The 19,983-nt window shown below is 31.4% G+C and overlaps 1 protein-coding gene across 2 annotated transcripts in view; it reads right to left on the bottom strand.

Moving 5' to 3' along the window:
- The window catches only part of LOC145332476 (protein turtle-like), a 79,528-nt gene that overhangs the window by 44,690 nt on the left and 14,855 nt on the right, over positions 1-19,983 (bottom strand). For both annotated transcript variants that reach the window (XM_080177477.1, XM_080177478.1), the window contains exons 8-16: positions 17,139-17,223; positions 11,755-11,833; positions 11,252-11,324; positions 10,886-10,919; positions 9,667-9,786; positions 9,001-9,131; positions 6,768-6,825; positions 3,543-3,644; positions 3,138-3,215 (exon numbers count right to left, since the gene is read on the bottom strand). In XM_080177477.1, coding sequence (XP_080033603.1) covers positions 3,138-3,215; positions 3,543-3,644; positions 6,768-6,825; positions 9,001-9,131; positions 9,667-9,786; positions 10,886-10,919; positions 11,252-11,324; positions 11,755-11,833; positions 17,139-17,223 — 760 coding nt within the window. The remainder of the gene's footprint in view (positions 1-3,137; positions 3,216-3,542; positions 3,645-6,767; positions 6,826-9,000; positions 9,132-9,666; positions 9,787-10,885; positions 10,920-11,251; positions 11,325-11,754; positions 11,834-17,138; positions 17,224-19,983) is intronic.

The following is a 19,983-nucleotide window of genomic DNA, read 5'->3' as shown; positions in this document are numbered from 1 at the left end:
TTGAAGGTATATTTGGTATATTAAGCCATACAATTATGCATTTTATATGGTTTAATCATGCCTGCATTGTATGGTATGGGTAGGATTACCGTACTGTTATTGTTATTTGCACTTTAAAATTAGGATGAATTTTAGTTAGAGCAGCTTTAGTATTTAACCATTGTTAATTTGGGAAAATAAGATAAACATTAAGCAACAAAATTAAATAACAATCTCAATAAAAACTCAAATATATCTATAAAAATTAACATTCTTTAGAAGCCTTTACGATGAAGACTTTAAAAACGTATTATAGATAGGAATAGGCTGCTATTGATTTTGAACCGGAGCCATCCAATAGTTTTTTTAGTTCGATTTGATGCCGGAGATGAATTGGATATCTTATTTTAACCTGGCTAAGTGTAGGTATACTTATCTATCATATTATAGACAGCTTTCCGCGGATATTAAAATAAAAACTAAAACCAGTTTTGGCCGAATGCCAGGCGAAACAAAACCGGTAGGAATTTTATGATTTTTTAAACATTCATGGAAAATTGTCTTTAAGATGATGCTTTACATGATTTTTGTAGTATAGCTAAACACCCGGTTCAAAATCAGCGAATATCAATCGGTTTCGAAGCCATACTGGAAAACAATTTACAACATTATTGGACAACCCTGATATGCTTACCTATTACCTAATTAGGGATCTAAAGGGATAAGACAATGGTAGACAAATATGCATCACAAATTATGATTTCAAATTATAAAGTTTTAACACTACTAGTTCGTCACCCAACAGTCAAAATGCAAAAAAAAATATCTTAAGTTCAATAAGATACTGCTGTTATAGAACTTTGGTTACCATTGAAATTTTCAGTCCCCTCTCCCCTCCCTCCCATGCATAAGGTGCACTTTTTATACCTTGAAAATATTTATTTGATGTATTTGTCGAGAGAACAGAAGTGCTCATAAAATCAGTGTTTCTCTATGCTGGCCAAAACTTTTAGTAGTAAGTTTTAAGGTTTGTCTTAAAATATCGCTATCCACTAAAACGACTTAACATATGTCCCAGTATGTTTTTGGTCTATCCTATTTTTAAATCTAAGTCTTAGAAAGGTTTTAGTATTTTTTTCTAGTTACTTCCTTAGTTTATTATAAGGCAACAAATCAAACAAATGAGCTAATCACTTAATTTTAGATTAGGTTAATTAGGTTAGGTAAATGTTAATGATTGACCCGCAGGGTTGAAGCCCCCCGCAGGGGCTAGGAATAGGAGTAAAGCTACTGTGAAAGTACGACGAAACCCACTACTTTGTTTTCTTTACATGATCCGAATGTTTTCTTGTGTTGAAGACATAGTTACTGTTTCAATTTATGTACTTTAGACTTTAGTAAAGCTTTTAACAATTTTGGTTTAGTAATTATCTAAAATTTTCAACTTTAGTGTTAATGCTTAAGAAATAAAAATGCCGAAAAGTAAATTAATTATCCAAAGTTTAAAATCGATAGAATAATTATAAATTGCCTTAACGTACGTATGGACGTACAGACCCAAATTATAGAAATACATCACCTTAGAAAAAAAACATTTACGTGGGAACACTCATAAAATGCAGTTACCCTGATATTGAGAGTGTGATATATGAGTTATAAAAGAAAGTGTATAAAGGTTTCATACAATAGAAATTTCTCAGTTTCCCTCACTCTGTAACTATGTTCCCTCACTCTGTAACTATGTTCCCTCACTCTGTAACTATGTTTTCTCACTCTGTAACTATGTTCCCTCACTCTGTAACTATGTTCCCTTACTCTGTAACTATGTTCCCTCAATCTGTAACTATGTTCCCTCACTCTGTAGCTATGTTCCCTTACTCTGTAACTATGTTCCCTCAATTTGTAACTATGTTCCCTCACTCTGTAACTATGTTCCCTCACTCTGTAACTTTGTTCACTCACTCTGTAACTATGTTTCCTCACTCTGTAACTATGTTCCCTTACTCTGTAACTATGTTCCCTCAATTTGTAACTATGTTCCCTCACTCTGTAACTTTGTTCCCTCACTCTGTAACTATGTTCCCTTATTCTGTAACTATATTCCCTCACTCTGTAATTATGTTCCCTCACTCTGTAACTATGTTCCCTCACTCTGTAACTATGTTCCCTCACTCTGTAACTATGTTCCCTCACTCTGTAACTATGTTCCCTCACTCAGTAACTATGTTCCTTCAACTGTAACTATGTTCCCTCAATCTGTAACTATGTTCCCTCACTCTGTAACTATGTTCCCTTACTCTGTAACTATGTTCCCTCACTCAGTAACTATGTACCCTTACTCAGTAAATATAATCTCTCACTCTGTAACTTTGTTCCCTCAACTGTAACTATGTTCCCTCACTCTGTCACTATGTTCCCTCAACTGTAACTATGTTCCCTCACTCTCTAACTATGTTCCCTCACTCCTTTACAGTGAACCTTTTCATAAATCTAGGTAAATTTTATAACTATTTTGAGAGAGGTTACAACAACCCTTTAAAGAGAAATCACTCCTAGAAAAAAAATCTACCCTACTGAGTATTTTCATAAAAAAAAAATATTTTAGTTACTGGTGATTTTGACTTTACTAAAATGAAAGGAAAAATATCTCATAATACGGTCACATTCCCTTTTAATATCCAATACCATAATCCAAAAAAAGAAGTTTTCTACATTGATGTTAGGGTGAGTAGTGTGCATTTTTTTTTTATGTAACAACATTAGATATTTACAACCAATTCTAAAAACCATTTACTTTTTTTCTACCATATAAATTGCTACAAAATATATACCATTTTCTGTAGAAATAAAGAAAAGTAACATCTGCAACGGATACCTATAATCGTTAATTTAGGCACTCCATGTTATAATTGTCCTATCAAATTTTAAACTTGATATGATGATTCCTGCAACAGTTAGAAAGCAAAACAACTCTTTAATTTTTACCAGAAAGTCTGTTTGTTTACATTAAACATGCTCATTTTCAGCTTTTTACATTATATAACATCATCTTATTTGCGAAATATTGATTCTTAGAACAATTAGGCACAATGTTAAAGCGAATCATCCATATGATTAAGTCTTACAATGTAAGTATGTCCAAATGAATAGAAGCCTACCTGTACAATTGATGGATAAAACTTCTCCCCTGGCCACACCAAATACTTTACTTCTCTCTCCCTCACATACGGGCTTGTCTAAATATAGCAGGGGTATTAAGGGATAAGACAATGGATAATAAATTTATATACTTCCCTAATGATTGTAAACTGCAGATTAATATTAATGGTCACTGCTAGTTTGGTAACAATCAATCAATCAAAAGTTTTTCCGCCAACGTGTTATAGCTTTTGTAAAACTTTGGATTCTGCTCTAATTTTTATTTCTATGTACCCTCCCTTCAATCAATTAGGATAATTATTAAACAATACTCAAAATAAGTGAAGTTTACATCCATTCAAAATTGCAATCTTGTATTATTTTTGTTATTGCTACTTATTATAAGATTTTTAAAAATTACTCACATTTGACATCTAGTTTTTGAGGAATAGACTCTCCAGTACCCTCCGTGTTTGTTGCAGTACACGTGTACGCACCTGAGCTTCCCTTACCCAGTTCTTGCAGCACTGAAACAGAATAGATAGATAAAAACGCCGCCATCTTGGATTTTCAAAACAGATATAGAATACATGGATATTGTAACAGTGGAATTTTGTCCCAATTTAGGTTGCTAAAATAGTCCTCAGATATTGGTCTATAAATTTCTCCATAGTCAAGGGAGGAGATGGAGTTAAGTCAAAAAGGAAAGTATATTAAACAGCTGGAAGTAACATTAGCAGGCTATGTAATAACCTTCACTTATTCTATATCTATTAAGCAACGAATACTGTTGTACGTTGTTGTATTTTGAATCATTTTTCTAAAAATTATATGAATATGATTATAAAAATGACATGTTTAAGTTTCAAATCAATAGGACAATTGGAACGTTCCGGTGCAAACGGACTGACCCTATTTATAGAAAAGCTTTGATTTTGAAAGAAAAACTGTACAAAATAAAAAAGAGGTTATATAAAATTATTTACCCTAGGAATACAAAAAATAAATCCTATCAATAATAGTTTTTGGGATGTGTAAGTGGAAGTGTTTTTTCAATGAAATAAAAGTTATTCTTTGTTATATAGACTTTATTATAGTTCACAACTAAGTTCTTTCTTGTTTTCAATCATACTTAAATTTATATACAACTAGCAGCTACGCCCCTAGAGGCCTCTAGTGACAATTTAAATGTTTTTTCTTTATTTCAAACGATATTATACATGTAACAGATTTTGTCAGATTATATCTATGTTGCGTTGAAGTCTTCAACAATATTTTTAAAATTTGTTTTTTTTTATTTCTCTTGGGAGGGTGGTGGTACCCTCACCCAAAATAGTTATAAAACTTCCCGGGACCTATGAGAAGCTACCCTGTTAAGGAGAACCCGATCGGTTCAGCGGTTAGCGAGATCCTTTGGTACAAACAGACAGACATACAGACATCGTTCTACTTTGTATTATATGTAGATACTTATTAAGCATTGAACGGTTCCAGGACAAACGCAGGAGTGTTAAAATATCAATATTGGACTATATCAATATTTAAAACTATTATATATCACTAGCGGCTTCGCCCCTAGCCTATAGGGGCTTTGCCCCAAGAGGTGATAAAAAAGGACCAAGGATATCCCCTACAAAAAAAAATAGGGGGGTGTTTTTGTTTTGTTTTTGGAGGGGGTTAGGGGTGTCCCACCCCCCAAGAAAATAGCCTAAAACCACCACAGGACCAGTAGGTATATTCCCTGAAGAGTAGAATCCGATCGGTTCAGTGGTTACCGAGATCTTAAGGGACAGACGGACGGACAGACAGACAGACATCATTCTACTTTGTATTATAGATATATATTTTTCTTTACTCTTAATTTATAATGTTCTAATTAAAGTAAATTAATAGAGGGGACAGGAGTTAAATATTAACTGAATATTCACGGGGTGTGGACTCTTTGCCTACTTTCAATTGGAACTTTGAATATCAGCCAATAGCGTCGGAAATATTAACACAGCCAAGTCGTTACAAAAAAGCAGAAAGTAATTTGCTAGCAGACGAAAAGGTCCCCACTACTGGAACCAGGTGTTTGTCTTGTTTAAACATCTATACTTATACATTTATTAAACTAAAACAGGATTACTTGCAAAGTGTTGTACTATAAAAAAATGTGCAGTTTCATATAAACTCTTAGCATAGAATCCAATAAAAGAAAATAACAAGATAATAATGATAATAAGAGCTTGTAATAATGTAATATTTTATTTCTTTTCTGGCTACATATTACATTCATCTTTTCTTTGGTAGCAGTGGATATAGAATTTACGTGGATATTATGACAGGAGACAAATTGTCGTCAATTTAGGTTGCAACATCCCCTCGCATTTATTGGTCAGGCCGTTTATCCAAAAGGAGGGGAGGGGTAAAGGAGAGAGATCTTTATTTTAAATTTCACTTTATTATTGGTAACAAACTATTTTACAAAACCAAGACATAGGTTTTAGGCTATAGTTACCTAGTGTACCGGGAATGTACATAAGTTTATAGTATTACATGGGCGCGTCAGCCGCCTGTAAATCTCCAGAAAGTTAACATTTACAATTTTAAAAATCAGCTGGAAGTCTAAATCTGACTAAAATGTGGCAATCCCAATATTAAAACTTTTTTAAAGCATCCAAACGGCTGCCGAACCCTATAAATAAACACTAAAATTCTGCTTTAAAAGTTCAATTGAGTTTTGCTTAAAAAATTATTTCTTTTATCTATATTTTAGTAAATTTACTAACCAAAAAAAATGATAACTAAGATAAAAAATAGACCTGGAATTCCCACACCCTTCCTCTAGATTTTAGGAATTTAAGCGATATGTGATTTAAATAACTCATGAAATTTTTCTCAAAAAAATTACAAAAAGAGATTTTAAACAAGGATGACAACATCCATAAAAGCGAAGCACTGAAACGGTAGGACAAACGGACATTAACACTTGTATAGTGTTAGAACTTAATTATCATAATATAAATTTATAAGAGTCAAAGCAAAATTGTAAGTAAATTTGTTGTAAAACTGCTTGATACAGGATAATTTTTATGGACATACTTACATTTTTAGGACTTGATTATAGAGTTGCTTCGCTTATTACATTATACTTTGTTGTCCCAGGAATCAATATACTAAAAATCAGATCAATCCGATGATTTGATCACATAAAAATTTGTTGTTAAAAAAGTAAAAAAATCAACATGTTTAAAATGGACGTACGGACATTTTGGTAATGATTATAGAGTTGCTACGCTTTCTAAATCGTACCTAACTACTAAAGGAATCACCATGCAAAATTTGATATCGATAGGACAATTCTAACATACCTAAATTAACGGAAAAAGCTATCCGTTACGGACGTACGGACGTACGGACGGACGGACGGACCGACCCTAATTATAGAAAAGCTTCGCTTTTAAAAATGATATAAAATAAATAGTTAGGCTGCCATGGTTAACAATGTAAGTAACAAAGAAAATATACTATGTATAGGTTTAATCCACTTTCTATCTACTCAACTATCATATCTTCAATTTTTAGACATTATTTTTAAAATTTATATTGACCAGTTTTTGGTACAATTCGAACCTACTACCTTTCAGATAAAGCTTATATGAACTTACCTAAACTTTGATTACCCATAATAGTTCCTTCGCGTACATTCTGTCTCAACTCCTCTCCCTAAAAAAAACATTAAATAGTTATAAAGTTTCATAGTTACATAGATTCATAGTTGCTGGCATAGCTAGGCAGATTAAGCTATAAAGGAAACAGCCATACGAGTATATAATGGGATTTGTTTTGTGGTATAAATATCATATATATTTTTCTTACCAACCCATTTAAATCCTATTATATAAAGTAGTAAGCCGAAGGTTTTCTTTGTCTGAAACTTGTCGACAGTAGCTTAAGATTTGAATAACTACTGATTCAATTGAGTTTTTTTATTTTGGTAAAGCTTCACATATGTCCCGGGTTGGTTTTAGGCTATTTAATGGTCCAATCTTAATTCTGAGATGGTTCTTGGCTATGTTTCTGCTTTCCCTACCCTTCGAATTCAGAACTCCAAAGGGGCGCAGCCAAAAGTTTAAATATAAGGAGTTTGGAAAAGTATGAATTTTAAACTTACAACAACCGGAATCTTTTGGGATAAGAAAATGAACGATAAATTGAAATACATCTCTAATGATATTTTAAAAAATTATTTATAGGGGGGGGGGGGGGGGAGTCCATGTGAGTCCAGCATCATAGCAAAATTAAGAGGTTGGACATGCCTCTCTCTGTGTACCTCCCTACATTCTTATACACTACAACCCTCTTGACATGGGTCTACATCCCCTGTATCTCCCTAAAACAGCCAAGGTGCACATGGAAAATATGTGCACGATCCGAGTTCCAATTGTCCGTCAAAAAAGCTTTGACTTTAATTCTAATTATCTTATATCTTTATGCATGTGTGAAAAAAAACAGCTTTTAATATATAAATACAAAGAATCCTGAAAAAAGATTTATTACTTTAGTACATTGATTATTCTATTTTACACAATAAATGTATATTTTCTCCTAAGGCTCACAACCCTTTATTTTGGTGTAAGGGGATGTCAAAACTTTCGGGTACGCAAAAAACCTATAAAACCATGGAAGAAATATTGAAATGTAATGTATTTTGTTGACAACCCTGATTTTGTAAGAAAAAGTTGAAATTAGTTTTAGAATGCAGAATGACCTTACATTAACCTTGGGACTGGGCTTTCAAGGTTATTAGTGGTAAATATACGGGTTTATCAATAATAAGTTAATACTTTATTATTTAACTGGGGGCTACGCCCCTAACGTCTAAGGGCTCTGTATTCAAAGGGACAGAGAAGAAATAAAAATATCTTAAAAACCATCCCAAGACTTAAATCTGAAAATAAAATAGCCTAAAAGAATCACAGTACCCGTAAAGCTTACCGAAAATAGAGAACCCAATCGGAACAGTAGATTTTGAGATTTTAAGTAACCCTTACAACTTAAGTTTTAACAAAAACAATAATACAACTTTTCTGATTATCAGGGAAAAACTTTGGTTACTTTTGGTTCCATTTTTAACCAATAATTTTGATTTACAGATGGATTATTTTTAATAGCTAAGCTTTTCTATAATTAGGGTCGGTCCGTCCGTACGTCCGTTCGTCCGTCACGGATAGCTTTTTTCGTTAATTTAGGCATGTTATAATTGTCCTATCGATTTCAAATGTTGCATGGTGATTCCTTTAGTAGTTAGGTACGATGTAGAAAGCGTAGCAACTCTATAATCATTACCAAAATGTCCGTACGTCCATTTTAAACATGTTGATTTTTTAAAACTTTTTTAACAACAAATTTTTATGTGATCTAATCATCCGATTGATCTGATTTTTGGTATAGTGATTCCTGGGACAACAAAGTATAATGTTTTAAACGAAGCAACTCTATAATCAAGTCCTAAAAATGTATGTATGTCCATAAACATTATTCTGTATAAAGCAGTTTTTCAACAAATTTACTTACAATTTTGCTTCGACTCTTATACATTTATATTCTGATTGTTCAGTTCTGACACTATATAGGTGTTAATGTCCATTTGTCCTACCGTTTCAGTGCTTCGCTTTTATGGATGTTGTCATCCTTGTTTTCTAATGATTGTAGACGTTCAGAAAATCATTGTCAATTGTCTTATCCAGTAAGATCCCTAATAAACACAGATAATTAAAATTCTTACCCCATAAATAGGAACTTTTAGACGAAAGACGAAAATGAGCAAAAATAAACATACATACGAACATAGTGACAAAGTAAATTATGGAGTAAATAAACTTTGAACAGAAAACTTACATTAAATTTCCATGACACTTTGAAAACAGGAGGTTTAGAAACTACAAGGCACTCGAAATAAACGTCATCCCCCTCTTTGATTCGTTCAGAATTTAGTGTTGAGCCAAGGGTTATGGATACCAGCGGTTTGTCTAGAAAAAATAGATAGGTGGATACTTTTATATTTTAGATAGGTTATAGAGGACTGGGTGCACCTCGAGATCTCTATTTGGTGTATCTCTGAACCAAATCTTGCTTAATATTGTTCACGCCTGGATGATAAAACACCCTTCAGTCAACCAACCATTTGATTGAACAATCTTTGTCGCATGGTATTGAGTTGCGCCTGTTTTGGGCCAAGGCCCTACTCTAATTGTTTATGTCGCACACCTGCCATAGGAGCAGTATGAAATATTTTTAAGATCTTTAGTTATGACCCAGTTTTGGGCCGAAAATCAAACCTATCACCTTCTCGGCAAGGGTCGGCGGCGCTACATTTTACGCCACAGTCTTTGGTCAATTTATAGATTGATATAATGATTAACACATATAAAGAGAAAGAGAGATAGATTGATAGATAGTATGATAGATACAACCAAAAGAAAAATAGATAGAATATTGATACTGATACAGAGATGGATAGATAAATAATCAAATATGCAAAAATGCAAATGTATAGATACTTACAGTTGATATCTAAACTCCAAGTATCTTCTATTTCACTAGCTGCTATGCTTGGATTTTCAGATCTGCACTTTAATAGTTGGCCCGTGTCGTTCCTACTAGGCGTGAAGTACAGGGTACTCTCTGAAACATAAATTGATGTAGAATATACGTGGATATTATGACAGTGCAGTGGAAAAAATGTTGTAAATTTGGTTTGCTATTGGTCAGTTCGTTCAGCCATTATGAGGGATGGAAATGGATAAAGGGGTGTTTTTTTAGCCAACTGCAAGTTTTACTTTATTAGAGTGCATGATAATCTGGTGTAAGATCCAAATTATATTAAATCCATTGTAACAGAACAAGATGATTTAGTATTATTTAATATTAATATTTAGTTCACATAATCTTTCATATTAAAATTTCCCTATCGATTTCAAACTTTGTATGATGATTCCTGTAACAATTAGATACGGTCTTGAAAACATCACAATTATACTATCGTGACCAAAATGCAGCTTGTACCAACAATGAAATTAATTTTCAAAAATCACGAAACCTATACGGCCTTTTCAGCTGTCGTTGGGGGGCAACACATCGTAAAATTGACGACCTCTCCATTTGGCCCCCAAATATTATTTTAGATTTATTTATTTCGCTTTTTGGTTATACCTTATTCCTGACCAGAATGTCCTTTTTAAAGTTTAAAGCAAGCCAACCAGGAAGTATGCAAATTTATGAAGATGCTTCGCATCTAAATATGTATGTTAAAATATACAGGAAGGAAAAAGTTTGTTTTCTTGATTATAAATTGGGATAACAACTTTTTATTACTCAAATCATCATCAACAATCAACAGAAAAAAAAACAACGTAGTACGTTGTAGTTAGTTAGGGAGGGAGGGGACATTGGACTGTAGATTAGACTTGTACCTAAAGTTTAATAAGTTATATTATTTTTTTGTTATAATAACTTTTATTATATTTATTGATTTTCATTGGTTATTTTTGTATTAACAGTGTTCTAACTTTTCAACCAATAAGCTTAATCTTCATAAGGTGTTCTTCTGTTGCGAGATTTTTCGGTACAAACGGACACACACACAGGATTATCAAAATATTTAATTCACCGTTAATACACAAATAATAAGAAAAATGTGAGCAATTTGTTTTATCTTAATGATTAATTAATTACCCTAGTTGTAGTTGTAGAGTAGCTTGCTTCTTTAAAATTTAAATATTACCTGTTAAATTATCCCTATCGTCAGTTCTTGTAACCTAAGAAATATATTGTTCACTTAATAAGTTTTTAAGATTTTGAAATTAATCATTAGAATGTCACAACAATATAATTTGAGGGAGGGGAGGGAATCTCAAAAGGTATAAACAACTTTGAGGGTTGTGAATTGGGTTTCGAAGGTTTATCTTTTTTTAAAAATATATAGGTGGAGGAATACCCCCCGACTATTGGTGTTCTGATGTTATTCTCTAACTAAAGGTATTTTTTTAGATGTGGCAGTGAGCAAAAATCTTCTATCTAAAAAAAATGGCTGTTAAATCCCAATAAGTAACAAAATGACATGTGTAGCAATCTATCTATTAATGCTTACCTCAGTAAAATTGACAGGTAGAGGATGACCGCCAAGCCACCAGGATATTCTTGCCAATGGTCTTGAACCCCAACTAAAATTATTTGTTCTTACACGCACAACATGGAATTATTTACCGAAAGTTTTTCCCTCAGCTATCGGAGAATAGAGAAATATAAAATTTTAAATTTCCCCTGGAAACCTTCAAAGTACAGATGATTTAAATGGCTTTTATTTTTTTTCGTTGACAATTCCTAAAAACCGAAAACCATAAATGTATTTGGGTCTACGTTACTGTTACAGAACCGGTTTCTATCAAGCAATCATTATTGGATTGAAGCTCTAATATAGATTATCAATTCAGTATTCATTTTGTCTTTTTCATGTTTGAAACTCCAGAATATTTTTTTTATCATTTTCCTGATTTTTTTTACTTTTCTTTTCATTTGAAATAAATTCAATGGTATAATTATATTTCTATAAACTGTAGCTACGCGCATACATATTCATATTGTCCTTGTTACCTTATGCATCGGATAGGCGTTCTGACCCCAGCTGATAAGCTTTCTCGTGTGGATTGTATCTGTACTTGTTGAGGCAATACTGAAATTAAGAAAAATAAAACATCTAGATGATAAATCTCTTAATTCGACCAATAGGAACACAGAGTAGGAAGAATCTGATCACATTATTGGACAGAAATATTTTCTTAAATCATTAATTATTTATAGTGATGAAAAAAATGCAAAGCTGAATTGAAAAGCCATAAACTCAAATCCAATATCATTATAGACATCAGAAAATATACTTAATAATTCACTTGAAAAATAGTATTTATTTTTTGAAAATATGATAAAAAAAGACAAACAAGTCTATTTTGGTAAATTGAAAATAATATTATTTGAAATTTGTGCACATTCACAATAATGCATATCAAAATGTGTAACATGTGTTGAAATGAAAATATTATAAATAACTGCTGCAACAATTTCGAGGAGAATTGAATGGGACAAAAACCCACTCGGCCAAGCCCCTCACATTTACTATGTTGACATAGATTATAAAATGAACTCTTCCAGGACTTTAAAAACATTTTTGAACTATTAATATATTTTTACTTATGATTTTGAATAAAAGTACCACCTTATTTTAAAGCTTGCTGAGTCTTAGCTGTGAATCTGTCATCAAATATTGAGAAAGGACTCATCAAGTGAACTGCAGATTGATTGTTAACTAATTGCAGCCGTTTAACCGCGACCATGGCTTTAACACATAGCCCATTCGCTCATTGCCAGGGAGGTGATAATTTCTAATCTCATGCCCACGCTGTGTCATAACTAAGGACGTTAGAAATGGTTCCTACTGCTGCTATGTCAGGTGGGTGACATAAATAGGAAGAGTAGGGGGAATGCCTTGGCCCATAAACAGGCGCAACTCACTAGCATGCACAGTTAGGACTTCTCAGACAAAGTTCATGCAATCAAAGGGTTGGTTGTCTGATGGATGTTACTTAACTTAAGATCCTCGGGTGTAAGAGTATCACATCCCATTACACGTAGGTGATGCTCTGGATTCTCTAGAAGATTACTTAAATCTAAAGAGCATCCTGCCCTTATGAGGTAATGGTAATACTTGCAGCCGCTTTAGCTGCAGTTGAACAATAATAAAATTTTCCTGGAATTATTTTTAGCCTTATTGCTAAATATCACATGTGGAAGCTTTGAATGCAAATCAACTATAAAATATGGCATCTGTAGTTTGTAAACTTATATGCAGCACCAAATTGTATCAATATGTTAGGTAACTCGATTTTAATAAAAATTTGGCAGGTTTTTTTTATCTATTGCTATTTCTATATTGGTTATTCTATGAAAGTCCTGAACAGTACACACTACACATGGCTTTGACATTTAATAGAAATGGTAAATATATGTGTGAAGCCCTTCCTTCCTTCATGGGAAAAGCACATTTTATTTAAACAAATTTAAAATACCCACAGGTGTACACAAATAAAAGTTATAAAAGATTAAAGATTGTAAGGTAAATTTTGATTTTTTAAAGCTAGATCTTGTAGGAGAATTATAGCCTAATTTAAATTGATTTCATGACTGCTAAAGGTTACAATTGTAAGGAAAAATTGATTAATGACTATTAAGTAGATTTATGGACAAAAGAAATTATAACAAAATGGACAAAGGAAATTATAACAAAAAAAATGATTGAAATGAAAAAAAATTATTATTGAAAAGAAAGAAAAAGATCTTATAATAACTGTTTTTGTTTGACACTCTGGAAAGTAATGTATTGGATATACATAGGAGCTAGAGAATCAGGATAGGAATTGTACAAATAATTGGAATATGTGCATTTCAATCAAATCAATATTTATTCATTTATTTGAAAAGAAACTTCTGACATAACTGTACACAAACTTTGACAATGCAAACTTTTTAAAAATGAAATTCATAAAAAATAATGAAAATGACTTAGCATTTTGAAAATTTAATATAAAACTAATCAATACTTAACAAAATATTACTCAACTCAAAAATAAACTTACAATAACCCTAATGATAAAACATTATTATGGTAATATTCTGCTACATTTACATATTATGCTCCGACTAATTTGATTTATTGTACTCTCACTATTTCTCTTCTTCCTTTAGGACCTTACTTGATGCTTTTATTTTCACTTTATGTTTTATGTAAATATTGTAAAGAGAATCTAAAAGAAACATTAGATGATTTTTAGCAATGGAGAAAAGTGAATTTTACCAATCAAAATTATGATAAAATGATAAATCATTTTAGATCAACTCATAAATTATATTTCTATCTCTAATCAAGAACATTGACTATTTTTAATCCAAATATTATGAGTGAAATTTACATATGCACAAACAATTACATTTTTTTATGAGCCTAGTTGCCCTTGTTATTGTACACAATTCAAAAGCATAATGCAGTTAAAGGTATTAAGGTGCATTGGGACATAGGATAAGTGTCAATGAACCATTATCCTTTCTTTTGTAAATAAAACAAGGTTGATATGTGTAATTGGGTAAAAAGATAGAATTACCAAGTTTTTTATATCTCTTGGTTCAGAGTTTTTATTTGTAAGATATTCTTATGAAAATTATGAAAATTGTATTTTTATTGAGAAAAGGAAAGCTCCAAGTAAAAATAATACATTTAACTGAAGTTATTATTTGGGATTTTTCACACAAGATTTTGTCCTTTCATCATTCTTTATTAAATAAAAAGTTAATCTGATTAATACCCTTTATTTATTGTGTGTCTGTGTAGCCAGAGACAAATAAATTATAATATGAGCCAAAAACATGCTGTAATCAAATCATTGATGTCAATATTTATAGTATAAAGTATAAACTGCTAAATTTAAAATGAACAATTTATTTCATGCAGTTCTTAATTCTTGAAATTCTATAACCTAAATAAATAAATTCAGTACAAAATCGTTTATAAATATTTTTTTTTACTAAATTTATACAAAAAGTCATTTTAATGACGGTTTTTCTTATTCACATTGTTGTATCTAAAAAAATATTTAAATTTTGCATTACAAAATATCATGTTTGAGTATGTTGAAGTAACATCTTAACATCTAGAATTGCTTAGACTCAGCTGTTAAATTTTACAGCATTATCATTTTTATAATCACAAGAAAGATTTATTTATTACCAAGAAGATTAGGTTTTCAATTTGAGATTTTAAATTTTCAATGGTAACACACACTAGGAAGTTTTGCACTTTCCATTAACATTATGTTGTCAAATTATTTATTAGTCAACATTTTGTTTTATTAAATAACATCTATATTCTATAGTGCTCTGTGTAAAAAGCTGTATATTTTAATTATTCCTTGTTTTATACCTCTTTAAATTCTCATCATGATTTTTAAATTATTTTATTGTACATGTATTCCTGTGCTGTTGTAAGTATACACACTAATATCCAGAAGATTAATTATGAGTTTTTCTACAGAAGGATTTATTTACTTATTATAATAAATGGACCATTCCTTTCATTATCAAGGTGAAAAATAACCTCACAGCCAATGTCAAAATATATGATTATTAAGTTGCTGTATTATAGTGATTGTTTTTTCCTTCTTACATAAAAAGAAGATAGCTACCTTACATCTTTTAGTTAATAAACTAAGTAGCACTAAAAATGCTGTTAGTATAGCTTACAGAATCAAATGTTAAACAACTAAATTCCACCCATAAATTATGTGAAAAATACAACTTTTTTTGGGAATACTTTACTTGATAAAGATCAAAAGCTATTATATTGTAGGATCAATATAACAGGAAATATCACTACGCGCGTATATAAAACTACGTTTGGTAACTTACTCTCCTGTAATCACATGCTAGTAAATAACTAATTTTGCAGCTGCCAATCATTGATATAGGTGGATATTGTGACAGTGAAATGTTGTCAACCATTTAGGTTGCTCATATAGTTCTCTGTTGTTGCTCAATACATTCCCCTTGGTTAGGAAAGAGACAGGTAATAAAGTCAGGAGGGGCATGAGTGATATCGCTATTTAGTGGGAAGAAATATTGTATCATAATCAGGGTATGCGATATCCTCTCACAATATCCATTGGTATAAGTAACTGATTAATTATTGCAACTAGAAAATGCAGAACTTTTATTTATAAATTTCCTTTCTTTTCAGTTCCATGACATATATTTCTCAATTATAAAAATGTATTACATTTAAAATAATAATAAATAATAAAATTTCAATATGTAGTCTATGTAACGTCTTCCTTTGCTTAAATAAATAACTCTGTTTATTTTGGAATATTTATACTTCTTTATACAATACTAGTGCCTGCACCCCTAGCTTCTAGCCGCAAGGGCGTCCAAGCTTTTTCATTTGCGGGGGGGGGGGGTAAAAATAATTTTACCTAGGAGCTGCGTTTTAAAGTGGAAGAAAATACCATAAACTTTATATAAACATAAATGATAAAATTATTTGTTTTTTATCAAAAAGTCATAAGCATCAAAACCATCACGTATGCCCAATAGAGTAACATTAAACGGTCCAATAGAAATGACATGGACGCTGTCAAAAATCCATATTGAAACTAGTCATTTTGAAATTGAAATTTTTCCATAACTAATATTGACATCAAAGGCCTTGTTGGTAAGGTACACTATATGGATATTGTACCTTAGATATTTCAATGATAATGTACTTATTGGTTTCAATATACAGCTTAAATTCAAACAATTTTGGGCCTTTTATCCTTGTCCGAACAATATAGGATGTAGGGTCGGCAGCCGCACAATTATAACAATCAAAGCCATAAATAATTAGCAATTTATTTTATTTGTAAAAACTGCGTATTTTGACGGACCTGTAAGATTTTCGAAACTTAGCAGACATACGATTTCCGCAAGTTTAAAAACAATAGTTTCATATATAGAAAATTTCTCACATTCGTAGGAATAAGAACTTTGGACATTTTTATTAAATCTTGTTGGTTGGTACAAGCTAACAGTGTTTTTTCCATGTCTTCAATTATTGTTTTTTTTTGGGAGGGGGGAGATAATCTTTTATTGGTAGGGTGAAGATACACTTCCCCCAAATAGTTAAAAACCTTCCCTGGATCTATAAGAAGCTTCACTGTAAAGGAGAACCATATCGGCTCAGCGGTTAGCAAGATCCTTCACTACAGACAAAAAAAAGCTTACTACTTTATATAATAGGAAGAGTTTTTTGTGCATGAAATAAATAATATACTGGATGCTCATACGTATAAGGAATTTTCACAAAAATAATCAGCTGTCTATATTATATAGAAGCCGAGAAAATCACATTTCCCCCATCGCGTTACGGACAGACTGACGAAAAAAAATATACTTACATAGTAGATTTATAGGTAGAGTGGTTTGAACCGGATTTGTTAGGTTGTTATTACTCGCAGAACAGGTTACATTCGTGTCAACATCCTAACAAAAATAAGTTTATTTGGCGGTGGTCAACTACAAATCCCCGCACACACATATTTTACGTTTGGTCAGGTTAGGTATAATTATATTGGGTACAGAGTACCTCCACAGGGAATAGTCATCAATAATCGCATGTAATTTTTTTTCAATTAAAAAGAAATCAAGGAGGGAGGGTCTGTGACGCTACGCAATTTGAGGGAAATCACCGTCAAGATAATATGCTTGCTTAATGAACACAGTAATAGTGTCTGACTGATTATGACGTAACAAAAAAAAATTAGCCAATTGACCAATGGTAAAATTTATAGTGGCCTCTCATTGGCTAATTTTTTTTTGTTACGTCATAATCAGTCAGACACTATTACTGTGTTCTTGCTTAATAGGTTTTTTAGCAGGTCAAACATTAATGTAAACACCAATTATTAGCTTTAAAAACAAAGTTATTGCTCATAGAAATAGTTATAAATATAGATAGAGCATTAAATTTAACGTTTTTGTTTGATTATTTCAAAATAGTAAAATCATCTTTATAAAACAAGAAGGACAAATGCATATAAAATGGTATTTCACAAATAATTTGACTTTCTTTAAATATGTAGGTTTAGTCTAAGGAAAAAACAATAAAAATGACAGAAAAAAAAACATAATTTCTTTTTCTTGGAACAACCTTGAGTTCAGACTGTATAAATATAACATATGTTATGTTTGATAAAATATAATATTATTCTTACTTACATATTTGTACAAATCAATAACAATTTACAAAAGGTATTACCAAGGATGACAAAATTCATATGATACATTATGATTTTTCTAGCTTATAATTATAAGGGGAAAACAAATATTAGTCCAATTGTTATTTTTCACCCTTAGAAATGTTCAGAATATTATTTTGTACCAAATATTTAATTGTTTTCATTTATTATAAGTAAAATATTAATCTATAAATAAATACTAAATCATATATTTCCATTTAGTTTTCAAAAATTTTCTCTAGAATTTCCGTCCGGCACCACCTATTTGTCCGTTCAATTGAATAATATGGTCCACCTTTACAGCGTAGCTTCTCATAGGTCTTAGGAAGGTTTATAACTATTTTTGGGGAGGGTACCCTCACCCTTCAAGAGACATCGCCCATAAAATAATAAAAATTCTGAAAAAAAAATTCTTTTACTTTTTCTTTTTAAAAACTAAAATTGATAAGGGAAGCTGGAGTTCTACCTTCCTCCCCCCCCCCCCTACGTCAGTGCCACTTCAGGCCTCTGATGGCGTAGCCTTTTTGACATTTCAAGTACAAGTAAAAATATTATTGATCTCCAATTGTAAATATGTAATATAATAAATTACATTTATTCAGGGATCCTTAGGGATAAGATAGTGTATGATAAACTGATATGCAAGCCTTAATTAATACCCAAAATTACTCCGTTTGTAGAGTTAAATAGTTGGTTGAAAAGTCTGGACATATATAGTTTGGAAATAAACAATCAAAATTCAATGAAAGTATCCAAAGAATAGGATTTTGGGGTTATAAAAGTTTGGGTACGAGTGTAATTTAAGGTCCAATGTTCTCTCCCTCCCTCCCTGCATTTATTACAATAATAATCTTAGTAAAGAAGACAAAAATAAATATAAAGAAATATGGATTATTTAGGATATTGTACATTTCTTATAGTTGGATTATATATGCATAAGTCTTAATATTTTATATCATACTAGTGAATCATTCGCCTCTAGCATCTAGGGGAGAAGGCGTAAACCACCCAAGACATTTATAAAGCTTCTCTAAAAAGAACAACTAATTAGGACCTGCATTTGTCGAAATCTTTAGCTTCAGACAAAAATACCTTTTTACTTTATATTAATTTTAGGTTTTTATTATTGTAAAGAATAATGTTAATGTCGTGTGGGTGAGTTGCACCTGGACTGAACAGTCAACTTGTCAACTCAAGGCCAGACTCTTGGTCCTTCACCTCATACCCATGGTACAGTACATTACAGACAACCAACCCTTTGATTGCACGATCTTTGTCTGGAGATCCTAACTGTGCATGGTAAGAATTGTAAAGAATAGTTTAGTAATACATTTTCTTTAAATGTATGTATGTATAGTATAATATTAAAATATATCTAGAATGATTTCATTTAAAAGTAGCGAAGCCTAGCACAAGAGCATTATTTAACCGAGAGAGAAAGATAGTGATTTTAACAGAGTAAGAAAGAAAAAGGGTAACAGGGCAAAAAAGACTCAATAAAAAACTTTGTATATGAGAAAAGAAAGTAGAATTACCAACATAAATACAGAAGTTCAGACACAATAAAATAATAATGATAACATCCATAAAAGCGAGGCTTTGGAATTGAAGGACAAACGAACATTAACACTTGTAGAGTGTCAGAACTGAATAAGCAGATTATTATTGCAAGTATAAACAAAATTGTAAGTTAATTTGTTGCAAAACTGCATAAATACATAATACTATTTAAGGACATACTTACATTTTTAGGACTTAGTTATAGGGATGCTTCGCTTATAACATTGTACCTTGTTGTACGGACCGACCCTAATTATAGAGAAGCTTTGCTTTTAAAAATAAAGCTTCGCTACTAAGAAATCCATTACTCATGATATTACATAAAACATATATTCTGAATGTATTACCATTGATATGGAAATCAGCCTAACCGATGCCTTTGTTCTAACTAAAGTAGTGTTCGCACAGAATTTCAAAATAGTTATTTATCGCTTTTTATTTTAGT

The sequence above is a fragment of the Acartia tonsa genome, chromosome 11 (assembly GCF_053477335.1).
Source record: "Acartia tonsa isolate MP-2025a chromosome 11, ASM5347733v1, whole genome shotgun sequence".
Taxonomy (NCBI): domain Eukaryota; kingdom Metazoa; phylum Arthropoda; class Copepoda; order Calanoida; family Acartiidae; genus Acartia; species Acartia tonsa.
The sequence above is the reverse complement of the archived record's forward strand: the minus strand, read 5'-3'. Positions and strand labels throughout refer to the sequence as shown.